At 41.6% G+C, this 20,133-nt stretch overlaps 2 protein-coding genes across 2 annotated transcripts in view; one reads left to right on the top strand and one right to left on the bottom strand.

Moving 5' to 3' along the window:
- Window positions 1-20,133, top strand: part of ncf4 (neutrophil cytosolic factor 4) — a 45,600-nt gene that overhangs the window by 4,004 nt on the left and 21,463 nt on the right. Inside the window, exons 3-6 of the mRNA XM_034113470.1 lie at window positions 2,221-2,380; window positions 7,087-7,157; window positions 7,357-7,484; window positions 12,276-12,324. Of these exons, the coding sequence (XP_033969361.1) occupies window positions 2,221-2,380; window positions 7,087-7,157; window positions 7,357-7,484; window positions 12,276-12,324 (408 nt within the window). The remainder of the gene's footprint in view (window positions 1-2,220; window positions 2,381-7,086; window positions 7,158-7,356; window positions 7,485-12,275; window positions 12,325-20,133) is intronic.
- LOC117469095 (parvalbumin-7-like) overlaps window positions 1-20,133 on the bottom strand; it is a 38,314-nt gene that overhangs the window by 17,334 nt on the left and 847 nt on the right. The gene's annotated exons all lie outside the window — the stretch shown is intronic.

The following is a 20,133-nucleotide window of genomic DNA, read 5'->3' as shown; positions in this document are numbered from 1 at the left end:
TATAACCCCCTCAAACTGTATTAAACCCCCTCAAACTGTATTTAAACCCCCCTCAAACTGTATTAACCCCCTCAAACTGTATTAAACCCCCCTCAAACTGTATTAAACCCCTCAAACTTTATTAACCCCCTCAAACTGTATTAAACCCCCCTCAAACTGTATTAAACCCCCTCAAACTTTATTTAACCCCCTCAAACTGTATTAAACCCCCCTCAAACTGTATTAAACCCCCTCAAACTGTATTAAACCCCCTCAAACTTTATTTAACCCCCTCAAACTTTATTAAACCCCTCAAACTGTATTAAACCCCCTCAAACTGTATTAAACCCCCTCAATCTTTATTTAACCCCCTCATGTATTTAACCCCCTCAAACTGTATTAAACCCCCTCAAACTGTATTTAAACCCCCTCAAACTGTATTAAACCCCCTCAAACTTTATTTAACCCCCTCAAACTGTATTAAACCCCCCTCAAACTGTATTAAACCCCCTCAAACTGTATTTAACCCCCCTCAAACTGTATTAAACCCCCCTCAAACTGTATTGAACCCCCTCAAACTGTATTAAACCCCCCTCAAACTGTATTAAAACCCCCTCAAACTTTATTGAACCCCCCTCAAACTGTATTGAACCCCCTCAAACTGTATTAACCCCCTCAAACTGTATTTAACCCCCTCAAACTGTATTAAACCCCCCTCAAACTGTATTAAACCCCCTCAAACTGTATTTAACCCCCTCAAACTGTATTAAACCCCCTCAAACTTTATTTAACCCCCCTCAAACTGTATTTAACCCCTCAAACTGTATGTAACCCCCTCAAACTGTATTAAACCCCCCCTCAAACTGTATGTAACCCCCTCAAACTGTATTTAAACCCCCTCAAACTGTATGAAACCCCCCTCAAACTGTATTTAACCCCCTCGGAAGGGGAAGGGGGGGGGGGGGAACTGTATAAACCCCCCTCAAACTGTATTTAACCCCCTCAAACTGTATTAACCCCCCTCAAACTGTATTAAACCCCCCTCAAACTGTATTTAACCCCCTCAAACTGTATTAAACCCCCCTCAAACTTTATTTACCCCCCTCAAACTGTATTAAACCCCCCTCAAACTTTATTTAACTCCCTCAAACTGTATTAAATCCCCCTCAAACTGTATTTAACTCCCCTCAAACTGTATTAAACCCCCCTCAACTGTATTTAAACCCCCTCAAACTGTATTAAACCCCCTCAAACTGTATTAAACCCCCCTCAAACTGTATTTAAACCCCTCAAACTGTATGAAACCCCCTCAAACTGTATTTAACCCCCTCAAACTGTATTAAACCCCCCTCAAACTGTATTTAACCACCCCTCAAACTGTATTAACCCCCCTCAAACTGTATTAAACCCCCCTCAAACTGTATTAAAACACTAAAACCCCTCAAACTGTATTAAACCCCCCTCAAACTTATTTAACTCCCTCAAACTGTATTAAACCAAACCCCCCTCAAACTGTATTAACCCCCCTCAAACTGTATTTAACTCCCTCAAACTGTATTAAACCCCCCTCAAACTGTATTTAACCCCCTCAAACTGTATTAAACCCCCCTCAAACTGTATTAAACCCCCCTCAAACTGTATTTAACCCCCTCAAACTGTATTAAACCCCCCTCAAACTGTATTAAACCCCCCTCAAACTGTATTTAAACCCCCTCAAACTGTATTTAAACCCCCTCAAACTGTATTAAACCCCCTCAAACTTTATTTAACCCCCTCAAACTGTATTAAACCCCCCTCAACTTTATTAAACCCCCCTCAAACTTATTTAACTCCCTCAAACTGTATTAAACCCCCTCAAACTGTATTTAACCCCCTCAAACTGTATTAAACCCCCTCAAACTGTATTAAACCCCCCTCAAACTTTATTTAACCCCCTCAAACTGTATTAAACCCCCCTCAAACTGTATTAAACCCCCCTCAAACTTTATTTAACTCCCTCAAACTGTATTAAACCCCCCTCAAACTGTATTTAACTCCCTCAAACTGTATTAAACCCCCCTCAAACTGTATTTAACTCCCTCAAACTGTATTAAACCCCCCTCAAACTGTATTTAACCCCCTCAAACTGTATTCAACCTCCCTCAAACTTTATTTAACCCCCTCAAACTCCCTCAAACTCCCTCAAACTTTATATAAACCCCCTCAAACTTTATTTAAACCCCTGAAACGTTCCTCCTGCAGCTGTTTGTGATCGAGGTGAGGACTAAAGGCGGGGGGAAGTATCTGATCTATCGGAGGTACAGAGATTATTTCAACCTGCACCAGATCCTGGAGTCCAGATATTCCCCTGAAGACCCCGAGAGACCCGGACCCAACACCTGCACGATGCCTTCACTGCCCGGTGAGCTCGGGATTCACAGCGCTCACATTCATGTCTGTCAGCAGGGGGAATATCACCCTCTGAAATATGAATAATCTGCTTCCTCTGTAACAACGCTGCCATTCACTGCTAATGCTTCAGCAGGCGACTCAAAGAAAACATCTGAGAAACTCTGTGTCCACCTGTCTGCAGTCATTAACTAGAAATAATGTTAGTTATAATGAAAAAGCGCTAATAAGAATGCAAACTAATCCCCTTTAAGTCTTTATTTTGATTCACTCTACTGTGTTTGTGAACATTTTATACATTTTTTACTTACATTTTTGCAGTTTTAGTGTTCTAAAACACTCTAAATCTCTAAATTTGAAACAAACTTTTTTCGTTTTAGAGAAAATAAACTCTAAATTTGAAATCAGAGTCCTCAGATGCTCATGATTTCTACCATTTGACTTTATGAGTTAAGAGAACAGACTCAATGTGAATCTGTTGTGCTGTGATCGACATGATGGTCTTGATCCAGGATCCGGAGATACCATACTACTCAGGATACTAAGGCTGGAGCCACACAAGGGCGATAACGCAAACGGACCGCAATCGTTGTCAAAAAAGTCTTCCGTCCACACGCAACAGGCGCCAGAAACGTGTCCGTTCACACGAGACCCCTCCAAAGCGCTGGAGACGCTGTAGTACATATGCCAGGCCTGTAAGTGGCGCTGTAGTACATATGCCAGGCCTGTAAGTGGCGCTGTAGTACATATGCCAGGCCTGTAAGTGGCGCTGTACTCCTGCCACAAAAGCAGCGAAGAAGACTTCACGCGCATGGTTGCCATGGTTGCCCTTCTGTTTATTCTCCGCTGTGGACGCTCTGGCTCTTTTTCTCCCTCCCCGAGGCAAGCGTTTGCTGCTGCTGTAATTCTCTCCGGTTAGTCCACCATCAGATGACAAACACCCACCTCTCCGCCTCTTCGTATGGAACGAGGGGACCGTGCGGCAGAGTTTCAGTTAGATTTTTTTTCGCCGGTCAACATGTCCGTTAAAGTTTAAATCTTCCGGACAAAATTAGAAAAGTGCCGGTCAGATGTCTTCTTTGTTATTTATTGAGCTTTAAAACAAATGAATAACGACTCTATATAATAATATAAGAATAAAAAACGGAGCCTCTCTTTTCCTCCCCCTCTTCTGAGAGCCCAGCAGCTGATCTCTGAGCAGGAGAGGTGGGGCTATTATCAGGAAATGATCGTATAGGCGTAAACACGGAGCCGTTTGCCCCCCAGAGCGTTTCGTTTGCAGATCTACCCACCTAGGGACCCGTTATCTTTATCGTTTTCTGCGTTTCCATGTCGGCCTCGTGTGGCCGAACCGTCTATCTCAGTGGTTCTCAAACCAACGGACGGAAATCCCATGCTCAGAAAATGCTCATATATATTTTTTTCAAAGGGGGTACATTATTGAAAAAAGTTTGAGAACCACTGGTTTATCTGATAGTGAACTGTAGCAGATACGACCGTTATCGTCCTCGTGTGGCCGGGGCCTAAGATAGTGAATTTGCTCTACATTGTACTCAGTTTAGTGTTAGCATGCTTTGATTAGCATTAGCAGGTTTCAGACTAGGTAAATGGTCTGCTGTGATCTAAAGGCCCTGATAGAGGAGATGGGCTCCTTCAGCCCTAATAAATAACTCAGTTAATAAAAACTACAACGAGTTGTGATTCGGGAACCTGAGACAAATGCTGCTGCAGCTCAGAGTGAGGACATCTGTTAGTGTTGACTAATCTACGTGTGTGTGTGTGTGTGTGTGTGTGTGTGTGTGTGTGTGTGTGTGTGTGTGTGTGTGTGTGTGTGTGTGTGTGTGTGTGTGTGTGTGTGTGTGTGTGTGTGTGTGTGTGTGTGTGTGTGTCCTCGTCTGCTCCCTCGCTCCTCTTTCATTCTGCACCTCGTTGTTTTCCCATAATGCCCTCTGTCTGTGAGCCGCCGTCACTATCGATTATCAGAGGCTGCAGAACATTGTGTGTGTGTGTGTGTGTGTGTGTGTGTGTGTGTGTGTGTGTGTGTGTGTGTGTGTGTGTGTGTGTGTGTGTGTGTGTGTGTGTGTGTGTGTGTGTAAATGACTTAGGTGACTATATTCTTACTATAAAGAATAATAATGTTCCTTTGTTCGCTCTGTATGTTGCATCCAGATTGAATTCAGCTTGAACTCAAACAGAGTTATTCAGACATGTCACCCTAAAGACAGAAACACACGTTGTGTCTCTCACCTGCGGAGCTATCAATCAATCCAGACAGTTTCTCTGCAGTATCATTATTATAGATGGCTCTCTGCTTAGCGCTAGAAAAACAATAATACCTACAAAAAAGTAATCTCCCTTTCCTCAAATCACGTCCCTGTTCCTGGAGTTTATCCTGGTTGAGAGCCGGTCATACAGGAGCTGTGACCTACTTGAAGAATATCCAATCAAGATTATTTTTGACTGATATTGTTATTACGATATGATTCATGTTATCATCTTTACCTCCTTTAGTGCCATACTCGCCCTGTTTCACTCTCAGCTGTCGTAGAAATGCATTTCAAAGTGAAGGTAGAATGTAAAGTGAATCCTAGAAATGGAGACGTTTAGGGGACGAGCTGCAGACTCAGGGCTTCAGAAACCCTTTAAAGAATAGCTAATATTTTCATAGAAACAGGCAGAAAAACAATCATGCCGTCTCCACCAAGAGAGGATCGTTTTAATGCATACAAATAAAGACTTCTTTGGACTAAGATCCATTTGAAACTTCATGAATCTCTGATCGTTGCTTTTCTATTTTAGGAAAGTTCTACTTTTCTCCAAACTCTGATTCAGAGTCACAGAGGAGCTGAGATAATATGAAATGTGACGGGATTCATTTCAGAGCCAGATCTCATCAGGACGGGGGGGAATAAGAGAGGAAGGAGAGAAGGAGAGAAGGAGAGAAGGAGGGAAGGAGAGAAGGAGAGAAGGAGAGAGGATGGAACAGGATTCAGGTCTCAGAATCTGGATTAATACAAACTAATTATGGGAAAATAAAAATATCTTTATGCTCCTTTTCCCTCCCTCTTTTCACCCTTAGTAATTGTTATTGAATAAATATATCAGAAATATGTATATAAGAAGTCTCTGTCCATGTTTCATATAGCAAAAGTCATAGTGTGTTTCCTCAAATAAAAGCATTATCTTTTGCACATCTATTTTATCATTTGTATTTGTGCCTCTCTACCGTTTATCGGTGCGTTGCTAACCCTCTTTGCACGGAGTAGTGTCTGTGTGCAGGGCATCTGTCATCTTCTATTTTAGATATGTAGACGTCACTAATATTGCATTTCCCCTTTAATCTATCTTTCAGTTTGCACTCTGTTGTTATTCTGAAGTTCAGTGTGTGTGCATTATGCTCCACAAAACATCAGCAACATGTGCAATCATCCAAAGCCTGTGATGCATCCATGTATCCTGAATTCCAACGTGTACACCTCTTACTGCTGAGTCCTTGAAGGCACCCTGTGGAGTTAACAGTAAGGTGCTTGCCTCACTGACTTGAAGGCACCCTGTGGAGTTAACAGCAAGGTGCTTGCCTCACTGACTTGAAGGCACCCTGTGGAGTTAACAGCAAGGTGCTTGCCTCACTGACTTGAAGGCACCCTGTGGAGTTAACAGCAAGGTGCTTGCCTCACTGACTTGAAGGCACCCTGTGGAGTTAACAGCAAGGTGCTTGCCTCACTGACTTGAAGGCACCCTGTGGAGTTAACAGTAAGGTGCTTGCCTCACTGACTTGAAGGCACCCTGTGGAGTTAACAGTAAGGTGCTTGCCTCACTGACTTGAAGGCACCCTGTGGAGTTAACAGCAAGGTGCTTGCCTCACTGACTTGAAGGCACCCTGTGGAGTTAACAGTAAGGTGCTTGCCTCACTGACTTGAAGGCACCCTGTGGAGTTAACAGCAAGGTGCTTGCCTCACTGACTTGAAGGCACCCTGTGGAGTTAACAGCAAGGTGCTTGTCTCACTGACTTGAAGGCACCCTGTGGAGTTAACAGCAAGGTGCTTGTCTCACTGACTTGAAGGCACCCTGTGGAGTTAACAGCAAGGTGCTTGTCTCACTGACTTGAAGGCACCCTGTGGAGTTAACAGCAAGGTGCTTGTCTCACTGACTTGAAGGCTCCCTCTGGAGTTAACAGCAAGGTGCTTGTCTCACTGACTTGAAGGCACCCTGTGGAGTTAACAGCAAGGTGCTTGTCTCACTGACTTGAAGGCACCCTGTGGAGTTAACAGCAAGGTGCTTGTCTCACTGACTTGAAGGCTCCCTGTGGAGTTAACAGAAAGGTTTACTCTCAACGTTTCTTACCAACACTGGTTGTGTGCTTCCTTATGAAACCGTTAGCAACCATGTTTAAAGTATTTTAAACTGTGAGTCGTTGATGTCCCTGTGTCTCTGTGTTGGTGCTCATCGTCTCTGCGTGGAACAGAGTCCTCTATAAGTTGAAAGTGTGGAGGCGCATCGTTGGGTGAAAACTATCCTGCAGAATATCTCTAAAGTCCTGCATAATGATTCAGTCTGCTTTTCTGTTTGCACGCTGTAAGAAACACGAGTGAGATGTGCACGTCCTGCAGGCTCTTCTATAAAAACCGTGCACAGCGTGAGTGGGAGTGATGGTTAAACTCTTCCTCCTCCTCTCCCTCCTCTCCCTCCTCCTCCTCCTCTCATTGTGTTTCTCTCCAGGTAAAGTCTTCCTGGGCAACAAGAGGGAGATAGCAGAGAGCAGGATCCCTGAACTCAACACGTACATGAAGGTGACCTTTTCATCTTCCTCTCTTCCTCTCTTCATCTTCATCTTCCTCTGGTTTTTCCAAACATCTACAGTTAACGCACCTGTATTTATTGAGTATTTACATGTAGCTAACATCTTCCAGTGTGCAAACTTAACAAATAATATGAAGTATTTAATTATATATTTGTCTTAACACATATTAATCCCCCGCCCCCCCCCAGAGGCTGCTGGGTCTCCCAACATGGCTGCTATTGGACGAGGCTCTCCGGATGTTTTTCTATCAGACGGAGCAGGACGGGCAGCATCAGCCCAGAGCTCTCAGGAGACTCCGACCCCCCACCCGAAAAGTGTAAGCACCCCCCCCAATACTACACAAATATTAAACCTGTCACCAAACGATAACGATACGATAGGATAATACTTTATTGGTCAGATCAAGTCTGAAATGCTCCTTGCATCACAGCAGCTCCATGTGTAACATCAACAGACGCACATCAAGACACAACACATGGAAAACAATCAACAAACATGGAACATAACAGCAGGATCAGTGAGAGATGCTCACAGAGCCTTCAGCGTGATCTGATCTGTAGCTCTGTGTTCACTGAGAGGACTGGAGCTCAGAGGATGCTTCAGGCTGACTTTATTCAATCTCCATTAGATGGAGCAGTTCATATTCTCTGTTCAGAACACTACGGCCAGTGATTGGTCAACTGCTTAGAGATGTCCCGCCCCTTAGCCTATCACGTACAATGTGTCGGAGCGCTAGCCAATAGAAGGGTGAGTGTTACAAAGTGATGTCACTATGTTCCGGAAGTAAACCTATGAGTCCAATGGAGGCGTGTGGAGGGAACACATGTGGATTTTAGCCTCTGCAGACCATTAACATGCACTAAAACCTATAGAACACAGAAAGCTAAATGTCTTTAAAACATTCAGACTGGACTTGTTATATTAGTGATGACATATAACCAGAGGTGGGGGACTCGAGTCACATGACTTGACTCGAGTCACATGACTTGACTCGAGTCAGACTCGAGTCGCATCTTTTTGGACTCGAGACTTGCTTGACTAACATTGATAAAAGACTTGACTTGACTTTGACTTGGTATTCATGACTTGAGACTTGACTTGACTTGAGACAGATGACTCGAAAGGACTTCACTTAAAATTAAATATTTGCATTTGTTTTTGTATTGTACGGAGCCCCTAAAGGGCAATGAAAAAAAAAAAGATACTGTATCTCGTTCGCACGAGAAAGTTACCGGAGCGCCAAGTAGGAGGTGGAGCACACAGGAGACAGCCGTTTCTTTGCAGACTGTTATGTTTATGTTGGGAAATGGCAGTGCATACATTATTTTATATATATTTCGAACTCGGACTCTCATTCACTTCATGAAATCGCTACAGCACCAGGAGGCAGCGGGACGTGTAACTCCGCCTCTGAGAAGTGCAGCACCTTGTGACTTGCTTGACCTGAGCAATGACTTGACTTGACTTGCTTGACTCTCACCACAGTGACTTGGGACTTGCTTGAGACTTGTAGGTTAAGACTTGAGACTTGTAGGTTAAGACTTCAGACTTGTAGGTTAAGACTTGAGACTTGCTCATGACTTGCACATGTAGGACTTACTCCCACCTCTGCATATTACCCTTTTTTTTAAGAAGCACAAAAATCATTGTGGTGATCATTGACATTATGCCAATCACTTCCCACAATACATTGCAGTGGTGCAGAAAGTTAAGAAAGGTTCGGGGGTTAGTTTCTTCACTCTGGTAGAAGTTAAACAGCAGCAGATCTACACTAAACGTAGCAAAAAGCAGCTGGATTGTCTTCAGGAGCGAGATATTGAATCGTAAATAAAGGTAAGTTGCAATTAATTTATGAGGGTTTAAAAACAGCAACAACTCAAATAAATTCTGTTCGTGAACGCGGTGCATACCAGATCCACTATGACTGTTCCTACCTTTCTAAATAAGAGCGCAGAGTATATTGCACATGTATAGGAATTATTAGTTAGATATGAACATCATGTACGTGCAGTAAGTTAAATGGTACAGTAGAAATACAGTGTTTACATGTATATGCTGTATTGACAGTGGTGAAAGTATAAATACACTATTGGTCAGATATATAGAAATGTTGATATGCATTTATTTTCTATATCATTTTATTTGTAATTCATATACAATGCCTTGTGAACATGCTGCTCTAACAAAGCATGATTCTCATTAGGATAAATACGTTGAATCTAATCAAATATATATAATTACAAAATACAATACAGTACTGCACGTTTATTTTGGTTTTATACCACAGAGCATTTAGAGAAATACAATTAAGTACAAATAGAAGCAGTTTAATGCATGTAATAATCTTTAAAACATGTTTTTATCTAAGCTTCAGATATAGGAAGATACCTAATTATACAAAGTGTTTAACAGTAAAAAGGTGCCATCCTTGATGATTTCGGTTTGAAACTGAAGCACCTGCAATTAATGATGAAGGGCCTATTTGAGGGCCTTCGTGTTCCCTAAACGGATTTGCATAAATGTGTTTGTGAATAAGAAATCCTGCAGTAAAAGCAACTTGAGCCCGTAGAAGCGAAGATGGAAAAGTGCCTCCTTTTATCTGTTCACCGTCATTAGAATCAATCCGGTGCCATTAGGCTTTATGAGAGCAGTTTGCATCCCGTGCAATTATGAATAAAAAGTGAATAAATTAAATAGTGTTTTGATTTTAAAGTAGTCAGAGCCGATGGGGTTCAGGTCGTGTTTAAATGAGGAGGTCAAGTGAGAACAAGCAATAACACGATAAGCCTGTAAAGAGGAAGAGGGTGGATGATAACAGACTTTCCCTCAACATAAAGGGCTTGAACCTTGAATTTTACTGAAAAATATCATATTTATATTAAACAGGTACATGCAAATATACTCTGCGCTCTTCATGCAGTGATGATATAGATACCTATCGATTCTGTGTATTCTCACGATGTTAATCGATATGTTGGATGTGCAGTTACGATAAGTAATAAGGGTGTTATACCGTGTTTTCTGTGCTAACGGCGTTAGCAATTTTTCGCTCGAGGCTAATTCAGAGGCTCAGCGTTAGCTTTGTGGTTTTTTTTTGCAAAAAAAAAAAAAAAGTTCAGTTAGCTGAGTTTCTTCCCGTTACATGGATATGAAACATTCATAGTTTATTAAATATTAAGAAGCCCTCAGACGCTGTTTCCTGCAGATGATGCGTTTGTCCCCCCGGTGGCGGGGGGATGGGGTTTAACAGGTTGAAGTAGAGACACTACATACTGATGTACACCTGAACATCAGCAGGAGATGACTCTTTAAAGTAGAGACACTACATACTGATATACACCTGAACATCAGCAGGAGAGGACTCTTTAAAGTAGAGACACTACATACTGATATACACCTGAACATCAGCAGGAGAGGACTCTTTAAAGTAGAGACACTACATACTGATATACACCTGGACATCAGCAGGAGAGGACTCTTTAAAGTAGAGACACTACATACTGATATACACCTGAACATCAGCAGGAGAGGACTCTTTAAAGTAGAGACACTACATACTGATATACACCTGAACATCAGCAGGAGAGGACTCTTTAAAGTAGAGACTCTACATACTGATATACACCTGAACATCAGCAGGAGAGGACTCTTTAAAGTAGAGACACTACATACTGATGTACACCTGAACATCAGCAGGAGATGACTCTTTAAAGTAGAGACACTACATACTGATATACACCTGAACATCAGCAGGAGAGAACTCTTTAAAGTAGAGACACTACATACTGATATACACCTGAACATCAGCAGGAGAGGACTCTTTAAAGTAGAGACACTACATACTGATATACACCTGAACATCAGCAGGAGAGGACTCTTTAAAGTAGAGACACTACATACTGGTATACACCTGAACATCAGCAGGAGAGGACTCTTTAAAGTAGAGACACTACATACTGATATACACCTGAACATCAGCAGGAGAGGACTCTTTAAAGTAGAGACACTACATACTGATATACACCTGAACACCAGCAGGAGAGGACTCTTTAAAGTAGAGACACTACATACTGATATACACCTGAACATCAGCAGGAGAGGACTCTTTAAAGTAGAGACACTACATACTGATATACACCTGAACATCAGCAGGAGAGGACTCTTTAAAGTAGAGACACTACATACTGATATACACCTGAACATCAGCAGGAGAGGACTCTTTAAAGTAGAGACACTACATACTGATATACACCTGAACATCAGCAGGAGAGGACTCTTTAAAGTAGAGACACTACATACTGATATACACCTGAACATCAGCAGGAGAGGACTCTTTAAAGTAGAGATTTGTGTATGATTAGATGTACAACATTCTCTCTCCTACTTACATGGATTCAGTTAAGTCACAAACATTAACAGAAACAGGGATATTTATTTGAAGTATTGAGAAAACCCAGCGTAGACGTGTTACCGTTTTTTCACACATGCACTTCCTCTTTCCTAACGGCGGTTCTGGCTCCTGATTGGCTCACAGGCCTGTGGTGAGTTACAGCAGGAGATGTGGTAAAGTTGGATTCTCTCAACAGGAAGTGATGCAAAGCTGGACTCTCATCACTTCCTCTGCTCCTGCCTTTAATCATATAAACCTTTTATATGAGTAGGAACTTTACAAAGACTCTGTGACACTTCCTCTTTCTAACGTCTGATAGTTCTTTGAAACTAGAAGCAGAAAATACTAACCCTAAGGAGCACGATTTAACTTGTGCCTATTATTTGAGAGATTTATAAAACAGCAACACTTAATTACTCCATTCAAAGGAGCTACTAGAGTTTACTTTTCACAATAAAAGCCCTAGAAGTATGATGTTAACATTTGAGCAGTTCATTTATTTGTCGCTTGGTGTTTAAGGCCTGAACAGTAAATACAAAATAAGAAAGTGTACTAATTTAGACTAAATTAAAGTGCAGACCGTCAGACTTTAGAGGTCAGATGTTGCTCCTCCATAAAATGTTTTTTATTATAGATTACACCTCCAGCGTTTGTGGCTGACTTCTATCTGTCGTCTTATCTCTTTTAAATCCCTCTTATATCTCTCTTGTGTTTTAGGAAGACGGTGAAGCCGAAGATGGACGTTTTCTCCTCCCCCCGTGCAGAGGTGTGTGTAGTAACAGTTTAACAGTTTGTAGTTGTTGTTGCTCTGGTTACTATCTCCATGCCACCCACAGAGAAACAACTTTTATATTCATGCAACCAACGCAGCATGCACCGAATCACCCCGAGACACACACACACACACACACACACACACACACACACACACACACACACACACACACACACACACACACACACACACACACACACACACACACACACACACACACACACACACACACACACACACACACACACACACGGCCATGCCCACGTTACTGCATTACTTTGTGAGACTGCAGAAGCCTTAAATCACAAACTTAAGTAGAAACTCTCACAGATGTAGCAATTTCATAATATATCTTTTCAGCATTTATATGTCATCATTTTGTTTGATATCAAGAAAGGCAATAGCAGGAATGAGTCCTAAACTAAACCTGAAATCAGGTCTGTGGTTAACACAAGCTGAAGAGATTTTAACGTTTTGTTCTAGGAAACTGGTGGATTTTAAAATGAAGGTTGGTAACAAGTGTCTAAATGAGATGACTAAACGCCATCACGACCAACATTAGCCGCCTTTAGCTTAGCGGTGGTGACGTGAAGTCATGTGACTCACTTGTCAGATGGTGTGTCACACTTTTCATCCTCCCTCTTGCACGTGACCTTAACAAAAGTTCCTGCCTCGCATCACTTCCTCTTTAATTTCTGTTTCCATCTCTCCTTTTGTATTAACCTCCCTCCCTTGTCCTCACCTCTGCCCTTAAACATCCCTTACGTGTCCTTGTTTCCTTCTCCTCTCTACAAGGTTCATCCTCTCCTTTTTATTATTTGCACGCCCTCTCCCCTGACATCGAGTACAAGCGTTTATATTCTGTGGATGTTTCACCTCAAAGGTGTGTGTGGTTCAGGTGGGGGGGATGCACTCAGAGGTTAAAGTGGTAATGACCTGCCAATTAAATCCTCCAAGGACGAGGAAAAAGGCTTTTATTCTTTGTGAAATCAGCACAATCCCACACTGACCTTTGAACACACACATACACACCTAATAGTTCCTCAAAACCAAAAATGTCCTCACAGAACTGGTTGTTTCTCAATAATTGGTCCTCACATGTATAGCAAAACAAGCACACACCCACACGTTTGTACTTTTATACTTTTAAGGCCCTTAAAACAAACCCATTCCCTAACCCATAACACACTAACTTTAATCCCAAAGTAAACTATAATCCTTTTTAGAAAATAAGAGGAATTTAGGTGCCTTTAAAAATGTCCTTACACTTTAGATGGTCCTCACAAAGGTCAAATAACAAACTAACACACACTCACAAATGTTTGTTCTTCACTACCTCTGAGGACCCAAAAACACACAATTCATTTTCTAATGCCACCAACCTTGATTGCAAACAAAAATATAAACCCTTTAAGGATAGAAGAAGTATCTAAAAATGTCCTTAAACCGCAGGTGGTCCCCACAAAGGTAGAAGAACAAGAGTTCTCATACACACACACTCAATTAGAAAACCAGCATAGTCTATTTTTAAATATAAACCAGCAGAGGCTTGCAGTATCTGTGGAATACAGTTTGTGTAGGAGTGATAGTAATTCAGACTGATGGATGACGGCCATTTAGGCATGCACAATTTTGGATCATGCCGATATTTTCCAACTCTATTCGGCAAATATTGACATACGCACACATTTTATTCCCAGCTGATTGCAGAGAATATGTTCTTATGATGGCCTACTGTCAGATGCAGACATGAAATATACAACGATTTTCACACTTCCTGGTCAAAATAAGAAGCTACGGTAAAATCTAAAACCTGGCATTTCTTTTTGTGTAACATCTCTGTCTGTCATATTAGAGGAAATGATCATTTCTGGACACAATTTCATTTTACAACCAACGCTATGCTTCCCTCACAGCTCAGATGGGACTCTTTACACTGTTGTCTCATGTTTTATAAACCAAACACTTGATTGATTGATTGATTAAGAAAATAATCAGGTCATTATTCGAAAATAATTGTAAAATGTTTCTCGATATTTCAGTAAAGTCACTTTTTTCCATTGCAGGCCTTAAGGCTAGGATGGAGACAGTTTAAGAGAATAACATGTATACAAAATAATATTTTACAGTTATACCTCAGATAAAAACATAGAAAAACATGTATTTTAGATTATCATACAGCAATAGTTTTAAAAACCACACGTTCTATCTTAAAAATGTCCCAAAAGGATGTTGTACTTTACTTTTTTACTTGAAATCCTCTTGTTTTTGCTATTTCTTTTAAATAATATTCAGATTTAATTTAATTTGTGATTTTTGACACACACACACACACACACATATTACCAAACTAAGAGAAACAACTCTATTTTCCTTCCTTGCTTCCCCTCACTCCCACACAAACAAACACCTAATATTTCCTCACAACCAAAAATGCCTTCACAGAACTGGTTGTTTCTCAATATTTGGTCCTCACAAACACATCAAAACAAGCACAAACGCGTGTTTGTTTGTACTTCTATACCTGTGAGGACCATACCACATAATGCATTCCCTAACATCCCTCTACTAACTAACTTAATAACAAACTAAAATATAAATATTTTCAAAAAAGAATGAGAATTGAGGGGCGGTCAAACATGTCCACACGCTCCAGGTGGTCCTCACTAGAACAGCAAAACAAACATACATTTGTACTTCTATACGTCTGATGACCCTAAAAAACACTTTCCTAATGCCACCGACTTAAATCCCAAACTAAAATATAAACCTTTTTAGAAAAGAACCTTGCAAAATCGTTTAGCTTTCTTAAGCTTGCAACACACATACAGACACACACACACACACACACTGGTGGTGTTTTATTACCAAACTAAGAGCAGCAACTCTATTTTCCTTCCCTGCCTCCCCTCCCTCCCACACACAAGTTAAACATTGGTGTACTCTACTCACGAAGCAGCCAGCCTACTCAACTTTATTTTAGATTTTAGCTCTCCCTCTTTCTTTCTGAGAGTGTGTGTGTGTGTGTGTGTGTGTGTGTGTGTGTGTGTGTGTGTGTGTGTGTGTGTGTGTGTGTGTGTGTGTGTGTGTGTGTGTGTGTGTGTGTGTGTGTGTGTGTGTGTGTGTGTGTGTGTGTGTGTGTGTGTGTGTGTGTGCGTGTCCGGCTGTGTGTTTCTACAGTGGCTGTTTAGCTCCGTCCAAACAATGATCGCCGGCTGTAGTGAGGAGGCTTTTTGTCACGGAGTTACGCTACGACACTTCATTGCTCTCCACTTAGCATTAGCTCAGACTGAGCCTCAAACAGCCGGATGAGTAATTGTCGCTACGAGCCTCAAACAAGGTCAACGGGACGCGACCGTTATCACGATTTAAAGGATGCTTCGTCTCATGTGACAGAATCAGGGAGAAGAAACAGAAGCAGACAAAGATAAAAGAGAGACTCTATTTGTGCTATTTTAGAGAAAGGAGTTAAAGGGGCCCTAATCGGCTTTTCTAAATGCATACTGTAGTTCATTCAGAATCCAAGAAACGTCCAAAAGTCCTCGATATTTTTTAAGGATTGCAAGAAATAACACTTGCAATAAGTTGTTGTGCTTAGCTTCTTCCAGAATAATCGTTAATATTGTTGCTAAAGTCACTGTCTATTCAATTATCATTGTAGAGAATTAACGAGTAAAGCCTGATTAACTCAAACAAAATACTTGTCTTGTGAGAAAGACAACCAAACATTTTGTAAGTGTACATTTTTGGGTGTGGGCACCTTTCTTTAAATGCAGCAATACCGTATGATTTATAATTACTTTATTTATTGTCTTTGCTTAATATTGTTAAGTTCACTATCAGTCATGCAATACAAATACAAGGCTAGATTATTAGGCTGTATTAGTTATTCCCTTAGTGCCTTCTTGAGAGGTTTATGCATATTTTTATCAGGCTAATATCATAAAGGGCAGTAATATAGTCCAGGATTATTCCTCTCATATCTCCCGCTGCGTTTACACAACCTCTCACATGCATATCCTCCCGTGACCTTTTAGGAAGTGGGCCATCACTTAATAAAATACTCCATTAAACGTCAGGGGGAGCAGCACCAACTCTCAGTCTGAGGTCTGCTGACGAGCTGAGGTCTGCTGACGAGCTGAGGTCTGCGGAGCTCATTAAGGCGGGGTCGGAGAGTCTAATTGAGCCGATGATTGCTCCGGAGACCCTCGTGAACCTGAGGCTTGCAGGGATGCACCTGCAGAGAACCGCATCTGGATAACGTGCAAGAAGAACTGTCTTATTGTGTGTTTGCATGGCCGATCACGTCTTCTTCTTCTTCAACAGATTTTGTTGGGAAAATCCTGAATGTCCTCTTCCAATGTGAGAGTAACATGCTAACAAAGGTATCCCAACTGTAGCTGTGTACATGACAGGATGTATGATTACCTAGAAGAGCATCAGGACTGTTTGAGGCATATGATAGCTATGTGATTAACATGATGATTCAGCCTCTATGGAGATAGACATATGACAAGCATGCTCATTTCTGACGTGGAGCTAATCTGAAGTAAACATTGAATACTGCTTTCTATTCCTCCATCTTGTGACTGTGTAACTCCCTCTCTTGGATATCAGCATGTGAAGGACACTGTTCAGGAACTAGTTGATGCTCTGTATGTGATGACTACTTCCATTCTGGAGAGGATTACAGATACATGGATCCTGAGATTGAAGCTCAAGCCGGGGACCAGGGAGAGTTTTCTAACAGATGACTATCCTGCATGGATTAATATCCTCCTGCATGGTTGTTGGTAGCGCTGCTAAAAGGTCAATCACAGAACCGAGGTCTTTCTCGTGTTGTTGTGTTGTTGGCCAAAAGTTGCATTGTTTGGTGATGGTGACACCTTGCATGTTGTTTTTTGTCTGATTAGGCTATACAGTGACAGATTAGACAATTCTTTCCCTGTTTCTCTGGATTGCTTTAGTGTGAATTGCGAGTATTTTTACTATAGAGATGTTGTCCTACTTTCAAATTGCAAAATGAAGCAACCATCTACTCATGAACAAGAGCCTTGTGACGGTGCGGGAGGCGAACGCTAAGTTAGCAAGCGGAGAAAATGCACGATTTGATGATCAGAACTGTCTTATTGTTTGCTTGCATGTCCGATCAAACTGAGCTGGTGTCACTGCTTCTTCTCCTTCGACAGATTTGATCCTGTATGGTTGTTGCGTAGCGCTGCTCAAAGGTTTCTCTTTGATTCAGAAAGTAGTGTCATTGCCCAAAAGTTGCATTGTTTGTCTGGCAACATGATGGGGACATCTTGCATGTTGTAGATTTCACTTTTTTTGTCTGATTAGGCCATAAAGTGACAGATTAGACAATTCTTTCCCTGTTTCTCTGGATTGCTTTAGTGTGAATTGCGAGTATTTTTAATATTGAACTATAGAGATGTTGTCCTACTTTCAAATTGCAAAATGAAGCAACCATCTACTCATGAACAAGAGCCTTGTGACGGTGCGGGAGGCGAACGCTAAGTTAGCAAGCGGAGAAAATGCACTGTCCTTGCTAAATAACGGAGCTAACAGCTAACATTATTGGAGGTTTTATTGGGTTAGGTTATGGTTGCGTTAAGGCGTTATTCAGTAAAAATGTGCATTGGTCAAAGATAAGAAGAATTTGGTACCAATAATCGCTAGTTTAACAACATTTCTGGTATCACGACATATTCCTACTACCTATTTTTACGATTTCTTGCGGTGTGAATATTGTCACAGTTACGAAGTCTATTTCTTGCAAGCTAAATGCAGCAATTTACATTCATGTAAATGGATCACACTCGTGCAGTCAGCGATTTATTGAGTTCTCATCTGGTCATTACTGTTAGAGACACGGAGGAAAATAACCAATGATATGGAGAAACAGGAATAGAGACAAAGGGAAGAGGACAGGTGGAAGTGATGTGATGAAGAGGAGGGAGGTGATGGTGAGGAGAGATGAAGGAGGAATTGCTTTGTCGCTTCATATTTGGAGTTTGTGTCGGAGATCAACACGTTCTCACAGCAGCCATAAATTACTGCCAGCGGCGGCTCAGCGCTGCAATAACAGAGCGTCTGGAATACAGCGGCAAAAATAGCAGACCCAAATTCAATATGATGGAGTGTGTAGGGTGTGTGTGTGTGTGTGTGTGTGTACGTGTGTGTGTCCTCGGGGTCAGGATAATCTCAATAGATTGTTAATCCAGCTGACTCCCTCACTCCCCAGCTTCATTAATCTGCCACCAGCCTCTGTCTCATTTTTGACACACACACACACACACACACACACACACACACACCGTACACACACACACACACACACACACACACACACACACACACACCGTACACACACACACACACACACACACCTTACACACACACAGACACCAGACATATTGAATATTGATAGATAGATACTTTATTGATCACAATTTGGGAAGTTATTTTATATAAACGTTCGATTTGTAACCCACTTTCCAATGCCACTTCCTTCATACTTGTGATATTTTGTGTAGAATCTAACGACAGCTTCATTTGCATTTTGTAAAACTCTTGTGCGTTGTTATCGATGCTCATCAACTTAACACACGGTAGACGTTTGGAAACTGCTGAATTCGGTTTAGGCAACAAAACGACTTGGTGAGAGTTAGAGAAAGAGACAACTGCAGATGGACTCCGAGTCGTAGCATCACGTGACATAATGCCGTTAGTAAAAGATAATCTCATTTTGGTTTCACATGAAGATGAGCACAGTTTCCCTGAGATGACAAAATCCTGTTTTAGTTCACACAAATCCACCAATCCTGACCTCAGCAGACTTTAAAATTCTCTTAGTAGTGCTTACAGATGTCCCGCCCCTTAGCCTATCACGTTCAGTGTGCTGCAGCGCTAGCCAATAGGAGTGTGAGTATTCTATACTCATGTGTCCTGGTTAACTCAGGATCCAGACTAGATCCAAGTTGCATTTCAAAGAACAGAGATGTCATGGTTTATGGTATAAATGTGTAAAACATGATAAAAGTCAGTTTATAGCATTAGATATGATGCAGTAACAGGAGACCAGAGGAAACGCACTGCTACCTTTGTTCAAAATACTAATACCTCTGAAGCATTTGGGAGTGCACAAGTCAACTACATATATAACATAGGGCAGCAGAAGTTAAACATATTATATTCATTCTGCACGTTTATCCCCTCACTCCTTCAGCACTCTGCAGTCCTGCACCTCCGCTAAACTTTCCTCATCTCCTCATCTCCTCCTCCTCCTCCTCCTCCTCCTCCTCCTCCTCCTCCTCCTCCTCTTCCTCTTCACCTCTTCCCACTCTTTTAACCGCTGCTCGTTCTTTTTTTGGTACGAGCAGCGGTCTCTCCTGATCCTCCGATTCTATTTTAGTTTCAACATCTCTGTCTTTGCTTCGTGTGTGTGTGTGTGTGTGTGTGTGTGTGTGTGTGTGTGTGTGTGTGTGTGTGTGTGTGTGTGTGTGTGTGTGTGTGTGTGTGTGTGCGTGTGCGTGTGCGTGTTGCTACTCTAACATCTGCATGTGCGAAGAGTCTCTTTGCAAAATAACAGAAACAGGTTTACAGCATCAACTGAGTTCTGTTTTAAAGGCTCCATTAGCTGTAGCATGCTGTCATTCTGACACACAGCTGCTAACCAGCAACTCAAGCATCCAACACACACACACACACACACACACACACACACACACTTAAAGATGTGCAGAAAACCCTAAGGTTTCCTCAAGCACATCCAGTATATTGTATATAAACAGATACACT

The sequence above is a fragment of the Trematomus bernacchii genome, unplaced genomic scaffold, assembly GCF_902827165.1.
Source record: "Trematomus bernacchii unplaced genomic scaffold, fTreBer1.1, whole genome shotgun sequence".
In the NCBI taxonomy this organism is placed as follows: domain Eukaryota; kingdom Metazoa; phylum Chordata; class Actinopteri; order Perciformes; family Nototheniidae; genus Trematomus; species Trematomus bernacchii.
The sequence above is the reverse complement of the archived record's forward strand: the minus strand, read 5'-3'. Positions and strand labels throughout refer to the sequence as shown.